At 47.0% G+C, this 25,822-nt stretch overlaps 1 protein-coding gene and 1 long non-coding RNA gene across 7 annotated transcripts in view; one reads left to right on the top strand and one right to left on the bottom strand.

Annotated features, from left to right (window-relative positions):
• The window catches only part of BAZ2A (bromodomain adjacent to zinc finger domain 2A), a 35,555-nt gene extending 9,780 nt beyond the window's left edge, over positions 1–25,775 (top strand). For 5 of the 6 annotated variants that reach the window (XM_045462704.1, XM_045462705.1, XM_045462706.1 and 2 more), the window contains 28 exons: positions 5,888–6,025; positions 7,600–8,193; positions 9,074–9,259; positions 9,858–10,076; positions 10,508–11,008; positions 11,146–11,206; positions 12,496–12,604; positions 13,024–13,125; positions 13,285–13,495; positions 15,031–15,131; positions 15,463–15,528; positions 15,713–15,946; positions 16,094–16,348; positions 16,964–17,178; positions 17,952–18,026; positions 18,241–18,421; positions 18,529–18,588; positions 18,781–18,925; positions 19,468–20,126; positions 20,283–20,505; positions 20,594–20,749; positions 20,857–21,008; positions 21,174–21,463; positions 21,561–21,693; positions 21,785–21,931; positions 22,310–22,536; positions 22,657–22,800; positions 22,906–25,775. In XM_045462704.1, the coding sequence (XP_045318660.1) occupies positions 5,890–6,025; positions 7,600–8,193; positions 9,074–9,259; positions 9,858–10,076; positions 10,508–11,008; positions 11,146–11,206; positions 12,496–12,604; positions 13,024–13,125; positions 13,285–13,495; positions 15,031–15,131; positions 15,463–15,528; positions 15,713–15,946; positions 16,094–16,348; positions 16,964–17,178; positions 17,952–18,026; positions 18,241–18,421; positions 18,529–18,588; positions 18,781–18,925; positions 19,468–20,126; positions 20,283–20,505; positions 20,594–20,749; positions 20,857–21,008; positions 21,174–21,463; positions 21,561–21,693; positions 21,785–21,931; positions 22,310–22,536; positions 22,657–22,800; positions 22,906–23,071 (5,748 nt within the window). In that variant the 5' untranslated portion in view covers positions 5,888–5,889 and the 3' untranslated portion in view covers positions 23,072–25,775. The remainder of the gene's footprint in view (positions 1–5,887; positions 6,026–7,599; positions 8,194–9,073; positions 9,260–9,857; positions 10,077–10,507; positions 11,009–11,145; positions 11,207–12,495; positions 12,605–13,023; positions 13,126–13,284; positions 13,496–15,030; positions 15,132–15,462; positions 15,529–15,712; positions 15,947–16,093; positions 16,349–16,963; positions 17,179–17,951; positions 18,027–18,240; positions 18,422–18,528; positions 18,589–18,780; positions 18,926–19,467; positions 20,127–20,282; positions 20,506–20,593; positions 20,750–20,856; positions 21,009–21,173; positions 21,464–21,560; positions 21,694–21,784; positions 21,932–22,309; positions 22,537–22,656; positions 22,801–22,905) is intronic. The other variant, XM_045462709.1, reaches the window with a different exon arrangement.
• On the bottom strand, positions 8,624–22,962 carry LOC123590000. Its single transcript, XR_006708552.1, has 2 exons — positions 22,883–22,962; positions 8,624–9,319 (listed from the first exon to the last, which is right to left on the bottom strand). It is a non-coding gene; the product is annotated as an uncharacterized LOC123590000 (long non-coding RNA).
• Positions 25,776–25,822: the final 47 nt, after the last annotated feature.

Here is a 25,822-nt window from a genome sequence, read left to right as displayed (position 1 = left end):
TGTGTTACTGTGTTACTCAGTGCTTTGTCCATTTCCTAGTTATCGAGAATAATTAAGAGGGCATTTTATGGACTAAAAGGATAATCCAACTTTACCAAAAAATTCATCAAAAAACTAAAACATGCAGGTACTTAAGAGAAAGGTGGTCTCACTACTTTTGGTCTCCTGAGATTAGATTCTTCATGACCTATCCCACTAAACAGGATCCTTAACCTGCCTGCTCAGCTCAGGTTTTTTTGGTAAGGGGTTGTCTTCTTGAAGGAAAAGGCCAAGTCCTTAACTGTTAGAGCTGAAATTCTGAGAAACGCTTAGGGCTGAAAGAGGGAAATAACCTTGTTACAACCTCTGGAATGTGACTTTTACTGTCCTGCCATTTCAGACACACTTCCATTCCTCTGACAGTGAAGTGACCAGAGAGAACTGTGGCAGAAAACCTATCCAGATCATTATATTGTTCCTTATTCAGTCAACAAATATTTTAATGTTTATTTATTTTTGAGAGAGAATGTGAGCAGGGGAGGGGCAGAGAGAGGGAGACACAGAATATGAAGCAGGCTCAAGGCTCTGTGCCGTTAGCACAGAGCCCGGCACGGGGCTCGAACCCATGAACCATGAGATCATGACCTGAGCCAAAGTCGGACACTTAACTGACTGAGCCACCCAGGTGTCCTGAGTCAACAAATATTTTAAAACCTACTATGTAACTTGAGTGTTCAGTTAAATCAGGCAAAACATTTTACTAATTTAGAGCTCAAATTTATTGCCTCTGTACATTCTCAATACTTTCCTGTTTCCAGGCCTTATTTTCTGTAGGGGATAGCTGTGTAAAATATGTCAAAGTATGGGACCTCTCTTCTAGAAATTGTTACCTCTGTGAAGAATTAATTTTTGGTTGGGGCGCCTGGGTGGCGCAGTCGGTTAAGCGTCCGACTTCAGCCAGGTCACGATCTCGCGGTCCGTGAGTTCGAGCCCCGCGTCGGGCTCTGGGCTGATGGCTCAGAGCCTGGAGCCTGTTTCCGATTCTGTGTCTCCCTCTCTCTCTGCCCCTCCCCCGTTCATGCTCTGTCTCTCTCTGTCCCAAAAATAAATAAATGTTGAAAAAAAAATTTAAAAAAAAAAAAAAAAAAAAAAAGAATTAATTTTTGGGTTCTCTGAACAAAAACTACAGCCTTTATTAGATGAGTAAGCTGGCAGTGGCAGAAAAGATAGATTTATTCATTCATTTGTGTAATCTGTGCATTCAACAAATATTTCTTTTGGTTCTTTTATGTACTTAGCTCTAAATTAGGTGCTGGACATACAACGGTAAAACATAATATCCGATTGATGCCGTAAAACCTACATAGTTTGGAAGAAATAAGGACAGAGAACAGTCATCTTTGTGTTCTCCTGAGCAGCCTAGACATAGCAATTGTCTTTGAGTAGCCCCCCTTAGTATATATAGTCTTCTTTCATCATTCTCCTGCCTCACTGCCCTGACTATGAAAGGGGTTAAAGAAACCACATTTTGAGAGAATGAGCCTCAGTCTGTACATGCTGTAGTCTGAGTCAGAGTTCCAAGGGAAGATTGTTACCAGGGCTGTCAGAATGGGCTGTCCTTTACTAGAGAAGAAGGCATGGGTTGGCACTTTGCACTCTGAATTAGTGGAGGAAAACAATTTAGCCAGGGAAGGGATTTTTAGATATAAAAGTAATCCCTCAGGGTGTGGGACAGGAATTGGGGGATGGGGCAGTTTTTGTATTAGAGCAAGATTTTTCACCCTTGGCACAAATTATCTCTTGAACCAGAAGATTCTTTGTTGTGTGGTGGACTGTCTTGTGTATTGCAGGATCATTAGGAACATCTCTAGCTTCTGCTTACTAGATGCCAGTAGTATATACTTTTCAACAACAATTCTAAATGTCTCCAGAGGCAAAATCACCCCTGGTTAGGAACCACTTATTAGGGTATGGTAGGTGAATCCAGAGATGAGTAGAGTTGACAAATATCCTTTGTAACATTCACAATTATGGAGCCAAAAGATAGCGGTATGATTTATTTACTATACAGTAAAATTTGCATTTCCTGTTTAATAAAAAGAAAACATTTGAAATCTCTTCCTACCTCTTCCCTCCTACCCTCCCTACTCCCCTGACTGCCTCCCCCCCCCCCCCCCCCCCCAATTTAGGAACCTCTCTGTGGAACTTTGGTATACTATAGAGGAAGAATGAACCAAAAAGCTGCAGCTACTGCCAAAGTATCAGGCTGGATGGTTAACGTTCGTTGTCTTTCTGGGGGTAGCCTCAGAAGTCTGGGTGTTAGAATCGGTCAGGGCACCTGCAACAGTGTTGAAATCTATAATCTGTATTTCAACACTTTGTGCATTGTCAGCCTTTTTGTGTTAAAATCATGTCACAGATCCACAGGGTAAGTAGCTTTTCAATTGGGACTGAGGAAAACAGTTGAAAAGGAGCCTTATTTGGCCGTGTGGCAAGGGCTTTACTGCTTCAAGCATAAGGAGCAATGTCCCTTAATTCTTAAAAATGAAGCATAGAGTCTCTTAAGAGATCCATTTACATACTCCTGGGACTGGGCTGGGTGCTGGCCTGATTGTACTTCCTGGTCATGAGAGCTGTCTGCTATTCTGGGGGTTGGGTGCTGATTTCTTTTTTCATTTGGCCAAAATCCTATTAGTTCAAAGGGAGACACTCTCCTTTGCTTTACCTGTTCTCCTTAGTAGGAGGGAGAGTATAGATGGGAGGGCATAATTTACCTTCAGGCATTATTGTGAAAAGCATCTTGGGTAGGAAGGTTGAAATGAAATAACCCTGGCTTTATTGCTGTCCACATTTTTGCATTTCCCATAGTATGATCCCATAGGTAAGTGACATCTGAAATCAAGAGTCAAGGGTAAAGAAGTCTGACTGGCAGGATTACCCCTAGTTTTATAGTACTGGTAATGGTTTCAAATTATATTTATATTTTGATCTTTGGGGCTGGTTATCTTTTTATCCTCACAAGCCATGGAGGTGAGTACTAAAATTTTTAGTAATCCTGAAACTAAGGCTCAGCAACATTAAGTAACTTGCCCAGGGTCACACAGCTAATAGTATTAGAGTTGGGGTTTGAATGTAGAGCCCACTATGTTGTGCTATTTTCACTGCACAGCACAAAGAGTATTTTATATTTCTAGGAATCTTCCTGTAAATGAAGCGATTGTGGTCCTGATGACCCTTCAGTGGAGGCTAGTGGGGAAACAGACCTCAGGCACTAGATAACTTCCCATTCCTTTTACTTATCTGATTTCTGTGAGCCATCCATTTATTCTTATTAGTATGTAATTTATGAGACCGGAAATGCTGTGCTCTCCCAGAGTAGCTGAGAGGAGAAGGTCACTAGTTTCCTCACAGATTCAAATAGAAATTGGAAAAATGAACTGTGGCCTATCATTGAGTGGAAGGATATCCTTTGGTGCACATAGGAGAGAAGGTGTGTATATGTCACACACACATCATGGGGGGTGGGGCTATGCATAAAACTGGGGGAGGAAAGAAGTGGGGATCCAATGAGATTGGCTCTCCAGGAATAGCATTTCTAGGACTTCCGAAATGAATTACTGCATGTCCTCTTTGCTCTGTGATGTAAGCTTTGGAAGGAACCTAACCTAACCTAGAAGATTAGGGAATGAACTTTCCTCCTTTCATTTCAGAAGGATCACTAATCTCATGATGCTTATTTTTCAGATCCCTCATTACTGAGGAGTGGCCCTTTTTAAATGTAGGGAAATCCTGGGGGATCTTGAGGTCTTTTCTCTGTAAGACCCAGTTTCTTTGACGCACAGCAGGTTTAGGTCTGCTGCTTATTTTAGAGTGAAGATGGGAAGCAGATCAATCCTAAAAACTTTTTCCTCTTATATCAACAAAATACAGATTGCTTTTATTTTATTTTTTTTTAATTTCAGTTAAAATTGATAAAGGTAGGGACAATTAGGGTATTTAGCTTGGAAAATCTTCTAGCTATCATGTCATAAATACAGTTCATGCTTAGAACACCTAATGGTGTCTAATTTGCGTTATCTGGCGTATTTAAAAACATGATTTTTCCAAACCTTGGGCAGTGGTCATATGGTCATATATGTTTTTAATTCTTTAAAAAGTTTTACTTCTGATTCTTTTTAAAAACAGGTTATTTAAAATGTCATCTAGATTTACTTATTGCCTCATCTTGGGAGCTTGATAAAGAAATCTTTCTACCTTGCACCTGGTGGTTCAGTGGGTTAAGTGTCCCACTCTTACTTTTGGCTTTGGTCATGATCTTGGTGGTTCATGGGTTCCAGCTCGGAGCCTGCTTGGGATTCTCTGTCTCCCTCTCTCTCTGCCCCTTCCCCATTCACGTGTGCACCTGTGTTCTCTCTCCCTCTGGAAATAAATAAACTTTAAAAAACATTATTAAAAATATAAATAAATAAATAGATTTTTCTGCCTGAATTCTTCTGCCCTTTTTAAAAACATAGTAACCCAAGGAGTTGCTTTTTCTGTATTAAGACAGATCGTGTTTCTTTTTTTTTCTTTTTATTTTTTATTATTATTATTTTTAACGTTTATTTATTTTTGAGACAGAGAGAGACAGAGCATGAACGGTGGAGGGTCAGAGAGAGAGAGAGGGAGACACAGAATCTGAAACAGGCTCCAGGTTCTGAGCTGTCAGCACAGAGCCTGACGCGGGGCTTGAACTCACGAACCGTGAGATCATGACCTGAGCTGAAGTCGGACGCTTAACCAACTGAGCCACTCAGGTGCCCCGATCATGTTTCTTACATATCAAATTAATATGCACTACTACATCATAGGTATCTGATTGATGTATCAGACTTTTACAATAATTCTGGCTTTTGCATCTTTTCTTTCCTTTTATCTTTGCTCTGTCAAAGTTAAATATATTCTGACCAAGGGCTTTACTTCTTCTTATTCCTAGTAGTATATCACCTCATATTCAGGACAAGGTGAAGAGCTTTTTAACTATACTGCCCCCCAAATGAGCCACCACCCTTTATAAATGTAAGATGTCCAGCTATTCTCTCTGTGACCTTTTACATTTAAGCCACAAAACTAAAACATTAGGAAGTAACCATATAGGTATAACAGACCAATATTCCTTTGGACACCCTCTTTAATCAGTTTTCCACCTCTGACATTTTTCTGAGCTATGTTCTTAGAAAACCATGAAAAAGGAGTAGAAGTGTTGCTGGATGATTTGAGTTTTGCTATTATGGTCCCCTTTCCTAAAATATATTCTTTCCATATTCCTTTGCTAAGGTACTATACTATCTTCTTCAGATGTCTAGGGCTGTGGATAGGGTTACATGGAAATTATTTAACTCAAGTATAATAATAAAGCAGCAAATGTATCAAATGCTTTTTCTGCCAACAACCCCCATCTCCATGGCTTCCTATCAAAAAGATGGCTTTGAGAACCTTCTGTGGTCCCTGGAAATGGGACTCTGGCCTTACCTTGAGGGGAAAAGAAAAAAAAAAAGGATGGAGAAGGTTAAAATGTTATAATAGAGGGTTAATATCTAACATAGAGGGATAACCTAAACTGGAAGTTTAAGAAGTATGATTCACACAAGGGGAAGATTCCTTCAGGCTTATAGCTTGGTTTTTCTCACTAACTCTGTATCTCTATGAGTCTGACTTTAAAAGACTATTTCTGTACGGTCATTGTCCAGTTAGGGGTATATTTCCTCCACCTCATCTTTCAACCTGTACCCTTACACACTCCCCAGTACTTAGGTAGGAGAAGGGTAAGTAGATGGAGGGGAGGGGGCATTCCCTCTAGAAGATTCCAGGTGACATAACCTTGTTTAACCGCCAGTATTTTTTTTCCCCTCTCTCTCCCCTCCTACAGAAATGGAGGCAAACGACCATTTTAACTTTACTGGCCTTCCCCCTGCACCTGCTGCCTCAGGACTGAAACCCTCTCCCTCCTCAGGGGAGGGCCTCTACACTAACGGGTCTCCCATGAACTTCCCCCAGCAAGGGAAAAGTGAGTGTGAGGGCCACATGGCCTGGGGAGGGAGTGGGCATCATTCCTTTAGAGCAGGTTGATGGGATAAGATTTGGCTCCCCTACCTCACAACAACTCTTTTTCTTGCCAGGTGGGGAGGGAGGAAGTAAATCTTCAGAACTTCAGCTGCTGGAGAGAAAGCAAGTTTCTAAGAACAAGTTCTAGGGGTTTATGGAAGTGATACTCTTAGTCTTGACTTAAGGTTGGAAGGGGTTAGAAAAACATCCTGGCTTTTTCATCTTAGCCTGCTCTTCTGTCAGCCCTGTTCCCTGGCTACTGCCAGAATGGTGAGGTGGCTACTGCTTCTGATAACTACTTGTGGACCCATGAGAGAGATAAAGGTCCAGCCCTCTGAGAAGCTGTTTTTAAAGCTTGGAGAAGCCAGCCCTAGGATTGGGGGTGGAGGGATTAGGTAAAGATTGGGATGTATTTGCCTTTCAGTTTGTGTAGCAAAGAAGAGGGCAGATGCTTGAAGTGTGTGTGCCACCCCTGTCCTTGAGAGTTGAAGATAGGGACAGGGAAGTTTTAAATGCTTACCTAGTTCCCTAGAGAGAAACGTCTATAATTCCAGACAGAAGTGTTGCTGCCAGGATCAGGTCTTTTCCTGGATTTGGCTTATCAGTTGTTCTGTACCATAGCTGTGCCAAGTGCTTCTCTAATCTTGCCTGGGTCTCAGGTACTTTATGCTTGGAAGCAGAGAGAAGCCCAAATGGTTTCCTCCTTCCTTGCAGCAGAAAAATACTGCTGTAGGCTTATACTTAACCACCTCTCCCTTCTGTTCTCCACAAGGGGGTTGCAGATAGAAGCTCCTTTATTACACTGAGGACCCTCCTCCCCCTCAGCTTCTTTAGTATCTGGTTCCTTTTATTTGAATTGCCCTCCAGTCTAGAGGTGGCCATTGGTGTTGAGAACTGAAGTCTGTAGTACTAGTCACGCAGTGATTTTTTTTTTCCCCCTGCAATATTACCCTCTAGTTCCAATGGGGAGGGACCGAGCCCAGCCTTCTGAGTTGGGATCTTGCCGCTGTGGTGACTGCAGATTCTATTCTTAGCCCAGCACAAAGTGCTGGATCTGCATGTGCCAGTGAGGTGGAGGCCGTCCCTTCTGGTGCCACTGTGGGGCCAAACAGGCTCTGGGGTAAGGGGGGGCCCTGGAGAATTCAGTCATGCCACTTCCAAGGGAAGAATTCCTCTAGGGAATGAGGGTGGAGAAGAATGCAAGTCACTGTAGGGAGTCTGCAGGCAGCTTCATATAAAAAAATAAAAAACCCTGAGCAGCAGCAGCAGCCAGCTCTCTGCTGGTCGCTCCTGTGGTAGGCCAGGAGAGCTCCCCAGCCCCCTACTCAGCAGCCTCAGAAGCAGTTGCTAAGCTTACATCCAGGAGCATCTGGGTTTGGTGTTCCCTGGAGACTGAAAAGCTATAAATATAGTGGAGGGGGAATCCCCCTCCCCTTCACCTTCCCTTTTTCTAGTCAGTGCTGTTCTTTTGGTAGAGGTGGTAGAGTTACTTGCATACATATCTGTAACTGACCCTTTTTCCTCTTTCTCTGCCAGGTTTGAATGGGGATGTGAATGTTAATGGCTTATCTACTGTATCTCACACTACTACTTCAGGGATTTTGAACTCTGCTCCCCACTCCTCCAGCACCTCACACCTCCATCACCCCAGCGTGGCCTACGACTGTCTCTGGAACTACTCACAGTACCCATCTACCAATACTGGCAGCAACCTCAAGGACCCACCCCTTCTCTCCCAGTTCTCGGGGGGACAATACCCACTCAACGGCATCCTTGGGGGCAGCCGGCAACCTTCATCCCCAAGTCACAACACTAACCTTCGGGCTGGGAGCCAAGAGTTCTGGGCCAACGGTACCCAGAGTCCCATGGGGCTTAACTTCGACTCACAGGAACTGTATGATTCCTTTCCTGACCAGAATTTTGAGGTGATGCCCAATGGACCCCCTAGTTTTTTCACCTCCCCACAGACTTCTCCTATGTTGGGATCCAGCATCCAGACCTTTGCACCCTCCCAGGAGGTAGGCAGTGGTATCCATCCCAATGAGGCGGCAGAAAAGGAGCTGACTTCAGTTGTGGCAGAGAATGGCACTGGCTTGGTAGGCAGCCTGGAGCTGGAAGAAGAGCAGCCAGGTATAACTATGGCTCTGTGAGTTGGGTTGGGAGAGGAAAAAGGGGTCTATGGGGGGCAGTGGCTTTTTGAGGTGAGGAAAACTTGTCTTTCCAGCTCTCTGCAGTGGAGGCTGATTTGCATGTTGGTGATTAGCAGAGCCAAGTGGCTGGTGTTTTTGTGGCAGCAGCACCAGCTCGAGAGTGGGAGTGCAAATTATTTCAAGCTCATGCAGAGCTGCTGGCCTGGAGAGGGCAGGTGGGCGAGCCTGAAACAGCCCCAACAGACACCCTGCATCAAGAAGGGCTTCTTCCAAAATATAGGAAGGGGTTGGGGCTTTAGCAGGGGGCATTGAGGCCAATTTTGACTTGGCTGTGGCAAGGCCAGACTGGGCTGCTAAAGTGGGCTGAGCCCTAGTAGTGATTGACACCTGAAGGAGGGAAGAAACAGGCAGAGTATACCATTGCTTGTTTACTCAGCTTCCTGTTGCTTGTTGTTGTTGTTAGCACTGGTACATGTGACAATCCCTCTTATCTCTGTCCTCAAAATAGATAAATGCTTAGTTTGCTATTGATTCCACATATAAGGGTGACCACCCTGTAAAATCCCAGGGTATTTTCTCTGTTTACCACCTGTTCCCAGTAGATGGGGGAAATAGCTGAGAACATGACAGGGTTCTTGTCTCAGACCCCACTCTCTTCTCCCTTCTCTTTACCTGCAATAGGATTTTACTAGCACTGCTCACTAGAGTATCTTGGTATGATTGGAATCCAACATAAAACTGGTACCCCTAATTACTGAAAGAATGAACATCCCTCTAGCAAAGACTGGCTGTCTACTGTAGCTGAATGAACCAGTTTAAGGCCCTGATTTTGACTTTTGCCCTCTTCTGGGATTTCCTAGAACTGAAGATGTGTGGCTACAATGGCTCTGTCCCTTCTGTGGAATCATTACACCAAGAGGTCTCAGTCTTGGTCCCTGACCCCACAGTGAGCTGCTTAGATGATCCTTCACATCTTCCTGATCAACTGGAAGACACTCCAATCCTCAGTGAAGTCTCTCTGGAGCCCTTCAACCCTCTGGCACCGGGTAGGCTTGGAGGCTGGCTCCATTCAATATGTCCATGTAGAAGGTAGCCAGCTCTGTCACCTAGAAGAGATAGTAAACCAGGGAAAGTATTTAGGAATTTGGGGCATTGGGGCCTCCAGATAATCCTGTGGCCAACCACAGGTTCATGCCACTGTATGACTGGGCCAACTGCACTCTGAGCTGAATTGGTTCATTTCCCAGGTTCTCTCCTAGTGTTCCTTTTGGCCAAGAGCCCTGAGCTGTAATAATTCACTGGATAAGGACTTATTACCACACAGTTGGGCTATTTGAGTTCTCAGTAACTAGAAAGGAAACTGTTGCCAGTGAACAATTACCTTTTACCCCACGAAAATATAAGAAAGGCCTATTTTGTGATGGATGCTAGAATTTTCCGTTGGTCTGTGGGTTAATACAGAGTCAATGCTTTTCCCTTCATTTCTATTTCAAGCTTTTACAATCCCTAAAGTCTGGTGACTACTGTTTCAGGGAGAGACCTGTGATACGTCCTTAATTTAATATTAGAAAGATGGGAACTAGAATTGGGATATAATACCAGTATTTCTTAAATCTTGTTTTCTGATTTTTCCACATCCTGAAGAACCAGTGAGTGGAGGACTCTATGGTATAGATGACACGGAGCTGATGGGTACAGAGGACAAGCTGCCTCTTGAGGACAGCCCTGTGATTTCTGCCCTTGATTGCCCTTCTCTCAATAACGCCACTGCCTTCAGTCTCCTGGCAGATGATAGTCAAACTTCAGCCTCTATCTTTGCCAGCCCCACCTCTCCACCTGTCCTTGGGGAGTCTGTCCTGCAAGGTAAGTGAAGAGAGGTAGGACAGAGAGTCTGTGGCCCAGGAAAAGGTGAGAGAACCAGTTCCATAGTTATAGTCTTAGGGGTGGGTGCCTTGCTGGGAGCTGAGGGGGCTATGGGATAGACTAAAGGCATAGGCTGTTACACTCTGACTTCTGCCCTCACCCAGAAGAACTTGTGGGAAAGGAGGAAAAAGGCCAGGGGCCTTACTGGCTCCAGGTAGAAGGTACTTCTTCACACAGTGACAGCAGCATCTTTGCTCTTTGACCTTCATGAATGGTTGGGGAGGATAGCCAGAGGCTACTTCTCATTTTCCAACCCCAGGGGAAAGCACTGGAAGTAATTCTGTTTAGCTTAGTCTAGGTTTGACTGAGTAGATTCTCTTTCTTTGTAGGACACTATTTTTCCTTATCCATCTTATCCCTTTCGATTCCAGATAACACCTTTGACCTGAACAATGGTAGTGATGCAGAACAGGAAGAAATGGAGACTCAGTCTTCAGACTTCCCACCATCTCTGACCCAGCCAGCCCCTGACCAGTCATCCACTATTCAGCTCCATCCAGCAACTTCACCAGCAGCCCCACCAACAGCCTCCCCGGCAATCTCCCTGGCAGTTTCGCCAGCAGCCTCCCTGGAAATCTCTCCAGAAGTCTCCCCAGCAGTTTCGCCAGCAGTCTCCCCAGAAGTTTCTCCAGTCATCTCCCCAGCAGCATTCCCAGCCGTCTCTCCAACTTCCTCAGCAGCCCTTCCACCAGTCTCCTCAGAAGTCTCCTTGACGGCCTCCCCGGTGACCTCCCCAAAAGTGTCCCCTGCAGCTTCCCCAGCAGCTGTCCTCCCAACAGCTTCCCCGGCAGATAAAGATGTCAGCAGCCTCCCTGAAACCACTGCTGACCTGGAGGAAATCACTGGAGAAGGAGTCACTACTTCTGGTAGTGGTGAGTGTCCAGATTCTGTTTTACTCCTAGCCAGTTCCAAGAAAAGTTTCTGTCCTATGTGACATTTAGCCCTTCCCTGCTGGCCTTCCCTGTTTTGTTTGAATTCTTAACTCGATATTCCTTGTCTTCCTCCCAAGGTGATGTCCTGAGGAGACGTATTGCTACCCCAGAAGAAGTTCGTCTTCCCCTCCAGCATGGGTAAATGCTCAAGTTTGTTCCATATGTTGACCTTGACAAATTTAATGAATGACTCTAGGAAGAAGGAAAGAGAGGTCATCTCTTCTGAGATGGAGAGGAATGGGCTAGACAAGAATGGATTAAAGGACAGTTATCTGCAATGATAATGCCTGACATTCTTAGGCTATTCTTCTCCCAGGATCTGCCTCCGCTCACCTATTCTTCCCTCATCTAGTGGCTACTTTTTTTTTTGCTCCAGGGGCTGCAGCTGTTATCTTTTCCAAAGTCCGCAGGTGACCCTAGAGCTCAGATATCCAAATTAGCTGACTTGTTTTATATGCTTAGAGAAGGGATAGCAGTGAATGAGGAATGGCTGAGTTCTGATAAATTGGGATTGATTATTTATTTATTTATTTATTTATTTTTTAATGCTCTTTGGAGAGGTAAGGGCAGGAATAGTATGTGACCAGAATGAGCAAGCCAGTTGACATCAAGGGACTTATAAGAATAACTGCCTTCCTGATCTTCTCCACTCCCACCCCTCTAGGCTACTTGTGGTCACCAAGTCTGAGTTCTGCTTAAAGGGTTGATTTGTTTTGTTTTTTAATATTTATTTTTGAGAGAGAGAGACAGGCACACAGAGTGCGAGCAGGGGAGGGACAGAGAGAGAGGAAGAGACAGAATCTGAAGCAGACTCTAGGTTTTAGCTGTCAGCACAGAGCCAGATGCAGGGCTCGAACTCAAACTGTGAGATCATGACCTGAGCTGAAGTTGGAAGCCCAACTGACTGAGCCACCCAGGAGTCCCAGAATTCTGCTTAATGTTTTGAGAGAAAGATAGGGCTTAGTCTTAGAATAATCTGTTTCTCAGAACAGAGTTCCTCACTAAACCTTGGCCTATGAAGGCATTTCATGGAGTCAGCAGCAAGTTTACTTTTCTGCTTGCCTCCCCACCTATCTTTTCTGCCTTTATTCCCTCAAGTCTTCTTCCTCTTTGCTGGAAACCCAGACATTGCCATGAATGGCATCAGGGAGGGGGTTCCTGGCTGCTCATTATACTGACTTTATGTAAAGGCAGGAGTGGAGGTCTTTCTGGGCACATGTAGTTGGGTGGGTTACTTTTCTCCAAGGCCCTGAGGGATTTGTGGATCTGCTTTCCAGCCAAGTTTGTGTCTCATGCTGTTTGCGTCTACATGCAGTTCTAGCGAGACAGATGCAGGGAGGGTCATCTCAGTGGGCTTGGCTCCTGGGGTGGCTTGTGTGTGGGTAGGGGTGTGACCTGGCGGCAGGGCACGTGTGCTTCTCTGGCAGGTGGCGGAGAGAGGTGCGCATCAAGAAGGGTAGCCACCGATGGCAGGGGGAGACATGGTATTATGGCCCCTGTGGGAAGAGGATGAAACAGTTCCCAGAAGTGATCAAGGTAATGTAGCTTTCACAGGCTTTTTTTTTTTTTTTTTTTTTTTTTTTAAATTTTTTTTTTTCAACGTTTATTTATTTTTGGGACAGAGAGAGACAGAGCATGAACGGGGGAGGGGCAGAGAGAGAGGGAGACACAGAATCGGAAACAGGCTACAGGCTCTGAGCCATCAGCCCAGAGCCTGACGCGGGGCTCGAACTCCCGGACCGTGAGATCGTGACCTGGCTGAAGTCGGACGCTTAACCGACTGCGCCACCCAGGCGCCCCTTCACGGGCTTTTTAAGGGAAGCACAGGCCCCTTTCTTGGGCCCAGTGGCAACAGGCTAGCATTTTCTGCTCTTTGGCTTATCCTTGTGCTATTGCTGGACCAAGGCATGATAGGGCTGTCACTTCATTAATGCCACTTTTCCTTCTCCTTTTAGTACCTGAGCCGCAACGTGGTACACAATGTCCGTCGTGAGCACTTCAGTTTCAGTCCCCGTATGCCTGTTGGAGATTTCTTTGAAGAGAGAGACACGCCAGAGGTGCACATTGCAGGGTTAAATACACTTTTGTCTCTGAGAAAGAGTTGGTGGACAAGCTGTAGCTTCCTCTTGTGGGGTTTGGAGGTTCTGGGCATTGAATGATTCAAGGATCTGGTGGCTTGCACCCTCACATTATAACAGGTTTCTTCATTACCTTAGGGCTTGCAATGGGTGCAGCTCTCAGCAGAGGAGATCCCTTCCAGGATTCAGGCAATTACGGGGAAACGGGGCCGACCTCGAAACACTGAGAAGGCCAAGACTAAGGAAGTCCCCAAGGTGAAACGGGGACGAGGTCGGCCACCGAAGGTCAAAATCACCGAGCTGTTGAATAAGACAGATAACCGCCTCCTAAAGAAACTGGAGGCGCAAGGTACAGTGGTGTTTCTTACTTTAGGATTCTGCTTGCTATCTGAAGTATTAGAAATGTTGGGGCGCCTGGGTGGCGCAGTCGGTTAAGCGTCCGACTTCAGCCAGGTCACGATCTCGCGGTCCGTGAGTTCGAGCCCCGCGTCAGGCTCTGGGCTGATGGCTCAGAGCCTGGAGCCTGTTTCCGATTCTGTGTCTCCCTCTCTCTCTGCCCCTCCCCCGTTCATGCTCTGTCTCTCTCTGTCCCAAAAAAAAATAAATAAACGTTGAAAAAAAAAATTTTTAAAAAAGAAATGTTAAGGACTTGCTGATGCCTGGGTTTCTTAGGAGCATGACTGATATTAATTGTCTGGACAGAATGAACCTTCTGAATCACCTTCTCCTCCCTGGAAAGCAGCACCAGGGTCCCAGCGCTTTTGTGGTACTTTTTTAACAACCAGTTTCTTCTTGAATTGCTTATCCTAGTGGAGCCTTGGGCAGTCCCCAGATGTTGATAGGAGAGGAGAGGGCTTCCATGTCCTTCCTTGCCATCTTTTAGCTCCTTGGCTTATTGGTTTGGGTTGTACACTTTTACCTTACTCATTGCCACCATCATGGAGGTGCAGAATTCACATCTGAATCTAAAGATTATTCATGCTGTTTTAGTGGATAGACAGGTAATATGTGTAATTTTTCAATAAATATTGCATGTACCCTGCTGTAGAGTGAAGAATTCGAAAAAATTAGAAAAAAAGTCTTCTGACTCCTCTTCAGAGTTCCAGCTCTGCCACATTCTGACCACATGACCTGGAGCAAGACACATTTTACTAGAAGTATATACTGGTTTATCTGCAGATAGTATCTATCTAATTTGGAGGGCTGCCATATAGCTGTGGTGCTGGTAGTGTGTTCATGCCAGAATAGAATATGTATTATGCTATCAAGAACATCAATTCTTAAATATTCTATTGTTTGCAGCATTCCACTTCAATATGCAGTCTTGCAAAAGCAAAGAAATTTGTATTTTTTAGTAGAGTAAGGCATAAGAGCCGGACATAAGCAATAGTTATGTCACTGTTGATCCAGTTCTACTGCGATGTCCATTATTTGAGCCCTTTCTTTCTGGCACGTTTTTTGTTAATTGGTGCCTCCAACTTTGGAGACGACCCTCTTTCCCTGGCAGTTTTCTTTCTCTGCTCTAAAATCAGTGTGTGGGTAGCTGCCATTGTTGGGTAGCCTGGGAGAGAGATCGGCTACAAAGCTACTCTGTTGGGGCTTCTAGGACCCCTTCTAAAGTAGTCCCACCTGTTTTAGGGGCTGGGACTTCTGGACAGGAGATACCATTTGAGTTTTTTGTGCTACCCCACAGCCAGTGTCTCTTCTACATTCCCTACCTCCCCCCCCCCCCCCGCCCCCAGCATTTTCTTATGTGTACCAAAAACCAAACTTTTAGATTTTTCAGGGAGCTGCTTGGGAAGCCAGCTTTGTGACAGGCATGTGCTACTCTGAATGCTAGAGATCTATCTGCCACACCCTTCATTTTTCTTCCTGCCCTCACAGAAATACTGAATGAGGAGGATAAAGCAAAGATGACTAAAATCAAGAAGAAGATGAAGCAGAAGGTACAACGAGGAGAGTGTCAGTCTACTGTCCAAGGGCAGGTGAGGGACATCAGAGAGATTACACAGTGGGTTAGCTTTTCCTACAGTCTGCTTTGTTGTCTCTTCTTCCTTCTCCCTCATTTGCCACCTCCCCACCTCATGTAGCAGCATACCTTCATTACCTGGAATTTTGGGGGGCTTGATTTAGAAAATTGGGCTCATTCAAGAATCACATGGGTAACTACTCCAGGGTGAGAGAATTGATCCATTGCCAACCCCTCATCCCATCTCTCACCTCTCCTCCCCAGCACCCTTGTCTGTTTTTTAATCCTAGCCCAAGCAGAGATGCTTTCAGAGTTTGAGGAGAAATGACTTCCCTTATGGTTTACAGGCCAGAAACAAGCGGAAACAAGAGACCAAGAGCTTAAAGCAGAAGGAAGCTAAGAAGAAACCCAAGGTAGGTGCATGTACACACAAGTATAACTTTGAAGTCACCAAACTGATTTTGCAAGACATGTGTGAGTTGGTCTTGTTTTATAGCCATGTTTGTGGGCTCTGAGGTGGGGAGGATGGGGACCAGGGAAGGGTGGTGACTGGAATCTTTATGGAACTCTTGGTTCCTCTCTCCCTTGGGTGAGTAGGTGGAGAAGGAGAAGGTAAAGACAAAGCAGGAAAAACTGAAGGAGAAAGTGAAGAGAGAGAAGAAAGAGAAGGTAAAATTGAAGGAAAAGGAGGAAGTGGCCAAAGGCAAGTCAGCCTGTAAAGCAGATAAAACGCTGGCCATACAGAGGCGCTTGGAGGAGCGGCAGAGGCAGCAGATGATCTTGGAGGAGATGAAGAAGCCCACAGAGGATATGTGTCTGACTGACCATCAGGTAGTGAGGGGACAGTAACAGGTTCTGGGTTTCTGGGTTCTAGAAGGGCCAGTTGTGTGGACATTTCCATTCAAGGAAGAACTTCCTAGATATCCGGACTGTTGCCTTCAGTTATGTTTGACAACCCTACCACTTTTATCCTTACAGCCTCTACCTGACTTCTCACGCATCCCTGGTCTGATCCTGCCCAGTGGGGCCTTCTCAGATTGCTTGACCATCGTGGAATTCCTGCACAGCTTCGGCAAGGTGCTGGGCTTTGACCCTGCCAAAGATGTACCCAGCCTGGGGGTCCTACAGGAGGGACTCCTGTGTCAAGGCGACAGCCTGGGTGAGGTGCAAGATCTGCTGGTGCGGCTCCTGAAGGCTGCGCTCTATGATCCTGGCTTGCCTTCCTACTGTCAGGTGAGGGCCTTTCCCAGATGGGTTGGGGAGCCTGGGATCCAGGGCTTTGTCTCAGTTTTGTTTTTTCTTTTAAACATATGAAAGCCCCTCCCTAAATGAGGGCAAGTGAAGGGAGATCTGATTTCTTCTTATTTCTGTTTTCCTTATATTTTCTCTTCTGTTTTTCTTTCTGACTTCCCTCGCCTTATTTTATTTTCCTTTAGTTTTACTCCTTTTGTACCTTTTCTTTGTCTTCTCATCACATCTTAGCAACTTTCATTCTTTTTTAAAAATCTTTTTTTTTTTTTTTAACATTTATTGATTTTTGAGACAGAGAGAGACAGAGCATGAATGGGGGAGGGTCAGAGAGAGGGAGACACAGAATCTGAAACAGGCTCCAGACTCTGAGCTGTCAGCACAGAGCCCGACACGGGGCTCGAACCCACGGACCGTGAGATCATGACCTGAGCCGAAGTCGGCCGCTTAACCGACAGCCACCCAGGCGCCCCGCAACTTTCATTCTTTACCTCTTCTCACCTCATAGTTCTCTCCTAGTGTATTTTCTTATTCCAGATTCTCTCAACTTGTGTTGTTCCACTTTTTCTCATAACTCCTATTCTGTTCTCCTCCAAACAGTCCTTAAAGATCTTGGGAGAGAAGGTGTCTGAGATCCCACTGACAAGAGACAATGTGTCTGAGATCCTGCGCTGCTTCCTCATGGCGTATGGAGTGGAGCCAGCCCTCTGTGACAGCCTGCGCACCCAGCCTTTTCAGGCCCAGCCACCCCAGCAGAAGGCTGCTGTCCTGGCCTTCCTTGTACATGAACTCAACGGTTCCACGCTCATCATCAAGTGAGGGGCTAGGGTGGGGAAGGTTACTGTATGCCTTGGTGGAAACAAGAAGGGGAGGAGTTTAGCCATCCTGAAGTCGTCCTGGGTGGTGTGTATCCACTGCCATGCTCTGGAGATGCTGGAGCAACTTGGGACTGTATCTTCGTACCTTCCCAGGGAGAATCTAAGACTTTTATCCAACCTAGGCTGTAGGATGAAACTCCTTTTTTCTTTTCTTTTCTTTTTTTTTTTTAACGTTTATTTTTATTTTTTTAATTTTATATTTTTTTTAATGTTTATTTATTTTTGAGACAGAGACAGAGCATGAACAGCGGAGGGTCAGAGAGAGCGAGGGAGACACAGAATCGGAAGCAGGCTCCAGGCTCCGAGCTGTCAGCACAGAGCCCGACGCGGGGCTCGAACTCACAGACCGTGAGATCATGACCTGAGCCGAAGTCGGACGCTTAACTGACTGAGCCACCCAGGCACCCCGACGTTTATTTTTATTTTTGAGAGAGCTTCCGAACGGGGAGGAGGGGAGGGGCAGAAAGAGAGGGAGGCAGAGGATCAGAAGCAGGCTCTGCGCTGACAGCAAGCTCCGTGTTGGGCCCAAACTCAAAAACCGTGAGATCATGACCTGAGCCAAAGGTGGAAGCTTAACTGACTGAGCCACCCAGGTGCCCTTCTAGGATGAAACTCCTGTTCAGCTACAGCCCCTTCACCCTTGAGTCTCCCTTCCTTTCTGTGTTTGTTACCACTTCTACCTCAAAATCTCATTCCCTGTTCTCCTCCAGTGAGATTGACAAGACTCTGGAGAGTATGTCCAGCTACAGGAAAAACAAGTGGATTGTCGAAGGCCGGCTCCGGAGGTAGGCACAGGACAGAGGATGGAGCCCAGAGAGGAGAGAAGGGGAAAGGGTGAAGCATAGCCAAGACTTCCTTTTGCCTGGAACTTGATGCTGCGCATAGCCTCTCCCCTGGGGCCGGGATCTTACCCCAGGGCTCAGGATGACTTAGATTCCAGGTGTTCCTTTTGTGGCAGTCTCAAGTTCCTCACCACAGCTTCCTTTAATCTGTTTCAAGACTGAAAACTGCTCTGGCCAAGCGAACTGGGCGACCGGAGGTAGAGATGCAAGGGCCAGAGGAGGGCCTGGGGCGGAGGCGCAGTTCTCGAATCATGGAGGAGACCAGTGGCATGGAGGAAGAGGAAGAGGAAGAGACTGTGGCGGCTGTCCATGGCCGTAGGGGTCGAAGAGATGGAGAGGTACTAACCACACATTGAGGACAGTGGGAGTTAGAAAACCGATTTTTTTTCTCTTTCTTGATTCTGATAATTCCCTTTCTCTCATTGTCCATTTGTTTCTCTTTCAGGTTGATGCCACAGCATCAAGCATCCCAGAGCTAGAGCGCCAAATAGAAAAACTCAGCAAGGTATTGTGCTCCTAACCTCCCAGGAGCTGGAGATGTGGGCTGCAAGAGATTTGATCACCTTATGAGTGGGGTCCCAGATGGTATCAATTTTATAGAGAAGCTGAGAGCCATTGCCCTTTTCCCATGTATCAGACAGAGTTACTCTTTGGAAATGTGTTTTTTATTCATCTTCTTTTTCCGCTGCCTACCCAGCGTCAGCTCTTCTTTCGAAAAAAGCTGCTTCATTCATCCCAGATGCTTCGGGCAGTCTCCTTGGGTCAGGACCGCTACAGACGCCGCTATTGGGTCTTGCCCTATTTGGCTGGTATCTTTGTGGAAGGAACAGAGGAGAGCTTAGGTAGGTGTTTTATGGGAGCCTGAATTGAGTCCTATCTAACCAAAGTTAACCAGTTCCTTTTCTTCTGTCTAGTCTTTTTGGGCTTTTTTCATTTTATGAGAATCAGTGTAGTATAGTGGTTAAAAGAACAGACTCTGGAGTAAGACTTCTTACCTACTTGCTCTGCCATTTACCAGCTAGCTATATGCTTCAGTTTCTTCATTTATAAAGGGGAGATAATAATAGTATGTGTACTTCATAGGGTGATTGAGAGGATTAGAATGAGTTAGTTCTTAGGATAGCGTTTTACATCTATCTGGTTCTTAATGAATGTTAGCTTATGATTATGCTGCTTCTGATGATTACTTGAGAATAGTGTTTCTTTCCCAGATACTTTGTTTATTGGCATAACAGGTTGTTCCCCATTGAATCTCAAGCCAAGGAGGGGGCAGGGCAGGGGGATTAAGTCCAAGAGAAAAATAAAATGTATATCCAGTATTATTCACTCTTTCTTCTCCTTATATATCAGTGTATGTCTTAAGCTCTTCACTTTCTCTTTACAGTTCCTGAGGATGTGATAAAGCAGGAAACTGACTCCTTAAAAGTGGCAGCCCATCCAGCCCCCAGCCCAGCCCCCTTCTCTCTGAAGAAGGAGTTAGCTGGCTCCAGCACCTCTGCCAGTACTCCTGCCCGGGCCCGAGGCCGACCTCGGAAAACTAAGCCTGGGTCTATGCAACCTAGGCACCTTAAATCCCCTGTTAGGGGTCAGGGTTCAGAACAACCTGATGCCCAGCTTCAGCCTGAAATTCAGCCCCATCCTCAGCTTCAGGCCCATGCTCAGCCCCAACCCCAGCTTCAGCTCCATCCCCAATCCCAAAATGGGTTCCTGGAGCCAGAAGGCTCCCCCTTGTCCTTGGGTCAGAGCCAGCATGACCTCAGCCAGTCAGCCTTCCTGTCTTGGCTGAGCCAGACTCAGAGCCATGGCTCCCTACTGAGCAGCTCAGTCCTCACACCTGACAGCAGCCCTGGAAAACTGGACCCAACCCCAACACAGCCCTTGGAGGAGCCAGAGCCTGATGAGGCAGAATCCATCCCCGATTCTCAAGCTCCCTGGTTTAACTTCTCAGCCCAGATGCCTTGCAATGCTGCCCCTACACCACCCCCTGCAGTTTCTGAGGACCAGCCTACCCTCTCCCCTCAGCAACCTGCCCCCTCCAAGCCAGTAAGTAGCCAGAATTCGTGGTATGCAATTGACTTCATCTTGCTACAGGCTCCACTGCTTGGGTGCGGGCTGTTGCTGAAGCTGGGGCAAGGGGTAGGGCCATTAGGTTCCTCTAAACACTAAAATACCCTCATCTCCTTACGTTTCATCTCACAGATGAGTAGACCCAGTGCTGCCAACCCCTGTTCTCCAGTGCAGCTCTCTTCTACCCCTTTACCTGGGATGGCCGCTAAGAGGCGAGCAGGAGACCCTGGGGGAACACCACAGAGTCTCACAGGGCTAGGACAGCCAAAACGGAGAGGGAGACCCCCCAGTAAGTTCTTCAAACAGATAGAGCAGCGTTATCTAACCCAGCTGACTGCCCAGCCCGTCCCCGCAGGTGAGTACCCTTGGGGTGGCATCAGATAGAGGCCGTGGAATTCATAGCTAGTTCCCACTCCCCACCCCCACACATAAACTCTTCACAGAGATGTGCTCTGGCTGGTGGTGCATCCAAGATCCTGAGACACTGGATGCCACGCTCAAGGCCCTGCACCCCCGAGGCATCCGAGAAAAGGCACTTCACAAACACCTAAACAAGCACAGGGACTTCTTACAGGAAGTCTGCCTACGACCTTCAACTGGTAAGATACTTTGACCCAAAGCTGAAGAGCCAAGAGTAAATGTTGAGCTGTTGCTGTGGACAAGAGCCTGATTGATGGGCCTTTCCCTCTGTCTTCTGTGTTCTCAGACCCCATCTTTGAGCCCAGTCAGCTACCTGCCTCTCAAGAAGGGATTATGAGCTGGTGCCCCAAAGAGAAGACCTATGAGACAGACCTGGCCGTGCTTCAGTGGGTAGAGGAGCTGGAACAGCGGGTTATCCTGTCTGATCTGCAGATTCGGGTACACTGGGGCTGGCACCGGCTAGGAAGTTGAGGGGGAGGTGTTCATCTCTTGGACTCTGTTAGGAAAAACCTTGGGTGCTCACTTCACAAGTGACCTCTTATGATGCTAATTTTTTTTCTATGCTTATTTACAATGAGTTTTGTTCCTCTCTCCCACCTGCAGGGCTGGACCTGTCCCAGCCCAGACTCTACTCGTGAAGACTTGTCCTACTGTGAGCATCTACCTGACTCTCAGGAGGATATCACCTGGAGAGGTCGAGGTAGGGAAGGACTGGCACCCCAGCGTAAAACTACCAACCCTCTGGACCTGGCTGTGATGCGTCTGGCTGCCCTGGAGCAGAATGTGGAGCGGCGGTATCTACGGGAGCCCCTCTGGCCAGCTCATGAGGTGGTGCTAGAGAAGGCCTTGCTCAGCACGCCCAGTAGTGCCCCCCAGTGCACCACTACAGAGATGTGAGTGATCCCTCTCACCCATTCTCAGTCTTGGGGAGAAGGGGTAAGTTTAATGGGTCCTGCTCCTCATCCAAAGATCGCCACCTTCTCCCCCCAGATCATATGAGATCACCCCTCGCATTCGAGCATGGCGACAGACCCTTGAGCGGTGCAGGAGTGCGGCCCAGGTGTGCTTGTGCCTGGGCCAGCTGGAGAGGTCGATTGCCTGGGAGAAGTCCGTCAACAAAGTGGTAAGAAGCTGGGACAGCCAGCCCGGTGGGTGGGGTCACTAGCAGGCAGAGGCTTGAGGGCTCACCTCGCCTCTTCATATCCTGGGTCTAGACCTGTCTCGTCTGCCGGAAGGGTGACAATGATGAGTTTCTTCTGCTTTGTGATGGGTGTGACCGCGGCTGCCACATTTACTGCCATCGGCCCAAGATGGAGGCTGTCCCAGAAGGAGATTGGTTCTGTGCAGTATGTTTGGCCCAGGTAAGGCTTCTGCTTTCTCATTCCCGCTTCTAAGTCAAAGGTTTTCTTTCTCACCCCATTTGTTACTAGTCCTACAGATAACCACTTCTTACCATGCCACAGTCTCTCCTTGGAAAGAGCTCCAGGCTGGATGCTAGGAGACCTGGGTTCTTTCTGGTCCTTCTTTGGAAAAGTCACTTAAATTCTGTAGCCTCACTTGCTTTCCTCATGATTATACTTTTCCTTTTACCTCCTTTATTGGCTTACGTGAATAGATGCACATGTGTGGAAGTATTTCGAAGCCTCAATCACACTTAGACAAGCAGGGATTGTAATGAACTGGAGGGTAAGCAGAGTACCCGTCCAGCTGTTACTCATCTCACCTTTTCCCATCCTCAGCAGGTAGAGGGAGGATTCACTCAGAAGCCTGGTTTCCCAAAACGAGGCCAGAAGCGGAAAAGTAGTTATGAGCTGAACTTCCCAGAGGGGGATGGCCGCCGACGCCGGGTACTGTCAAGGGGTCGAGAAAGCCCAGCGGCGCCCCGCTACTCAGAAGAAGGGCTGTCCCCCTCCAAGCGGCGGCGACTTTCCATGCGGAACCACCACAGTGATCTCACATTTTGCGAGTGAGTTGAATGAATTCTGGGGACTTCTGGCTCTACCTTTGCCTCAGTAAAGGGCTAAGAGGGGTCAGGGTATGTGCTTCCTGTGACGCAGCCTTCTCTGTCCCTTTAATGAAATGACAGGATTATCTTGATGGAGATGGAGTCCCATGACGCAGCTTGGCCTTTCCTGGAGCCCGTGAACCCACGTTTGGTGAGCGGGTACCGGCGCATTATCAAAAACCCTATGGATTTTTCCACCATGCGGGAGCGACTGCTCCGGGGAGGGTAGGTAGACACATCAGCACCTCCCCTGGCTGTGTGTCACTGCTGTAACTCTTCCTTCCCCCCACCCCCCGCCCCTACTCACAGCTCTGCCTCCATCCTGCCCAGGTACACCAGCTCGGAGGAGTTCGCGGCAGACGCACTCCTGGTCTTTGACAACTGCCAGACCTTCAATGAGGATGACTCTGAAGTGGGCAAGGCTGGGCACATCATGCGCCGCTTCTTCGAGAGCCGCTGGGAGGAGTTTTATCAGGGAAAACAGGCCAATCTGTGAGGCACGGGAGGTGGGGAGTCACCTGGTGGCATCTCCCCCTGCCCTCCAAACAAAAAATACCCTGCCATTCTTACCTGCTGATGCTGCCCTGGGTCCAGACTCAAGTCAGAGATCTAATCCTGATTTTTGACCCCACCCTTGGCAGTGCCCTACGTCCTCTTATCCCTACCTACACCCCTTTCTCCCTTTCCTCCTCTTGCTCCTCAAATAAGAGGGGCAGAGATGAGGTCCTTCTGGACTGAAAGCCAAAAAAAGAAAGAAAGAAATAATTTTTCCTTTCTGTTTTATTTCCTAATTTAAAATGAGGAGGAGGAAAGAAGTCCCTGCTTCCTCTTCCCAGCTTCTTCTCCTTCCCTGTACGTGCCCCAGCATTCTGGGGCTGTTTAACAATAGCAATAGTTCTAGTGAATGTGTGAAACCGAGAAACACTCTGTACTGTGTGTGGACCCGCAGTGACGGCCAGTAAAGTGGACTTAACTCCCAAGTGTGTCGAGCCGGACACCGGGCCCTGAACATGCTGCTTCCATGTTCAGTCCCTCCCCTGCTTCTCACTTTCTCAATTTTTCCTTTTCCCTACTTTCAGATTTTCTCTCATCCAATAATGTAAAACTATTGTGTACGGGTTCCTCTCCCCCTCTCTCTTCCCCCAAATCTTTTTTCCCTTCAGAGGAAAAAGAAGTTCAGAGGTCCCTGTCTTTCTCTCTGTCCTCATCTTCCTGCCAATAGCTATCCCATTTATAATGTTGGATACTCCTCATGTGCTGAGTTTCTAGCCTTTTTTGAAACTCAGTAGCTGGGGAGAGGGCAGGGAGGCACCCTGGACCCTGGGCCTTCCAGCCTCCTTCCCCACCTCTTACCCAAACCTCCCTCTTGGGAACTCCTCAGGGACAACTACTGCTGAGTTTGGGCGCACTCCCAAGATGGAGGCCAGGTAGCAATCAGCTGGCCTCAGAGAGAGGTGTGTGTGTGTGTGTCTGTCTGTCTGTGGGTATGTGTGGTGTGTGTGAGTGGGAGAAGGGGGGAGGGTGGGAGGATGCTGTGATTGTGCCCTGTGTTGTTTGATGGCATCCAGGTTCCCTAAGTATCTGTTTTTATTTCCACCTTCCCTAGTGTTTCAAACCATCACATTTTTGTCCTTGGGAAACCACAGGAGCAGTTTTTCTGGGTATAAGGCTGTGTCTCCTCTCCCAGGCATTTCTGTTCCAGCCTCTTCAAACTGTGCAATCTTTCAGCAGGAACTCCCTCTCCTTTCAGTAGCTTGGAGTCTTAAGCTTCTGTAGGGAGAGGGGTAGAACTGGATCTTTTCCTAATCCCATGAGCTTCTGTGGGTTTAGTTGTGCTTTTCTTCCCTTACCTACTTCATACCCGGGGCCCCTTTCCCAGCAGCAGAGACCCCAGAGCACAAGAGAGTAGGGAAGAGGGCTCTGGGCCCACCGCTGCCCTACATGTGACTATGCCCAGGTTAAGCCCCAGCTTGTGAGAGGAAAGCTGCTAACTCCCAGCCACAGCCATGGGCCCCCACCCCCTGCTCTCCTGCTCAGCAGAGCCCCTCCCATCAGAGATTACGGGTACTTGCACTGGGGAGGCGGCTGCTGGCGGCCCAAGCAGAGAGCCCAGGTGACCAAGAAATGTTCCATTGGTGGGGGAGGGCGTGCCAGGCAAGGTGGAGCATTCCTTGTCCTTCTGGCAGCACTGGACAGCCACTGAAGGGGGTGGGGGGCAGTGTGGGGAGGTCCTGGGGCAGCCCTTTTCTTATTCCTTTATGCCCCCCACCTCCCCCATTGCCTATTTCTAAAGTCGCCTTTTTTGTCAGATAAACCTCAAAACTTTTAATTTTATGTTTTTTTGTTGGTTTTTTTTTTTTTTTTTTTTGCTTTTGAGAGGTGGATTGAAGAATATTTGAATTGACTTTATATTATGCATAAATATTTATATTTTATCTAAATAACTGCGCTGTAACAAAGTTTGTGTTAGTCAAACGTTTGGAACTGTTATAGTTGGGGGCTCTTCTTTCTCCCCATGGCAGTTTTCCCCTGGTATAAAATGTACTAGATTAATTTCTATTGTTGGAGGCGAGGTGGACGGGGGAGTGAAATCTCCATGTTCCTGTTTTGTATTCCTCTCCCAGCTCCATCTCTTTCCCTAGGGACCAGGCACTCTTAAGGTGGGGTGGAATCCTAGCCTCAGTTTGAAGAAGTGGGGGCTTTAAAGGGGGTGGGGTAGGGCATGATCAAAGGGGCCATTTCTCATGTTTCTTTCCCTCATCTTCACTGCCCCTTGAGCTAGGTGGATTTTTCTCTTCTTGTCAAATAAGAGTATTCGGTAGGGAAGGCAGGTAAAAAAAAAATAATAATAAAACCCACCCCCTGCCCCTTTGTTTCCCCTCCCCTCTATCAGTCTGGTAACAGGAAGAAACCACACCATCGACACCAACAAGTTTCCATGTTCCTTTTACAACAAAAGGGACTTGACTTTTTATATAACCAAATGTGGTGTTTTAGTGACTTTTTGATAATGTACAGTTTTTTGTGAATTTAAATTTATTTCTTTCTATATTTTTAGGACCAATCTCATTTTTAATAAGGTTTAAAAAAGAAAAAAAAAGGTCTAGAGAAAAAACTCCTGTTTTTGCCATGTGATGTTCCACAAGTGCAGCTGTAGAAAAGTGCTTGTCAGTTGAAATAAAAACCACATTTGATAGAGATTCAAAAGACTCTTGTGTATTTATCTTCCCTCCAGCATAGGTTCTCA

Source organism: Leopardus geoffroyi, chromosome B4 (assembly GCF_018350155.1).
Source record: "Leopardus geoffroyi isolate Oge1 chromosome B4, O.geoffroyi_Oge1_pat1.0, whole genome shotgun sequence".
NCBI lineage: Eukaryota > Metazoa > Chordata > Mammalia > Carnivora > Felidae > Leopardus > Leopardus geoffroyi.
Note: the sequence above shows the minus strand (reverse complement) of the source record. Positions and strands in the feature narration are given on the sequence as shown.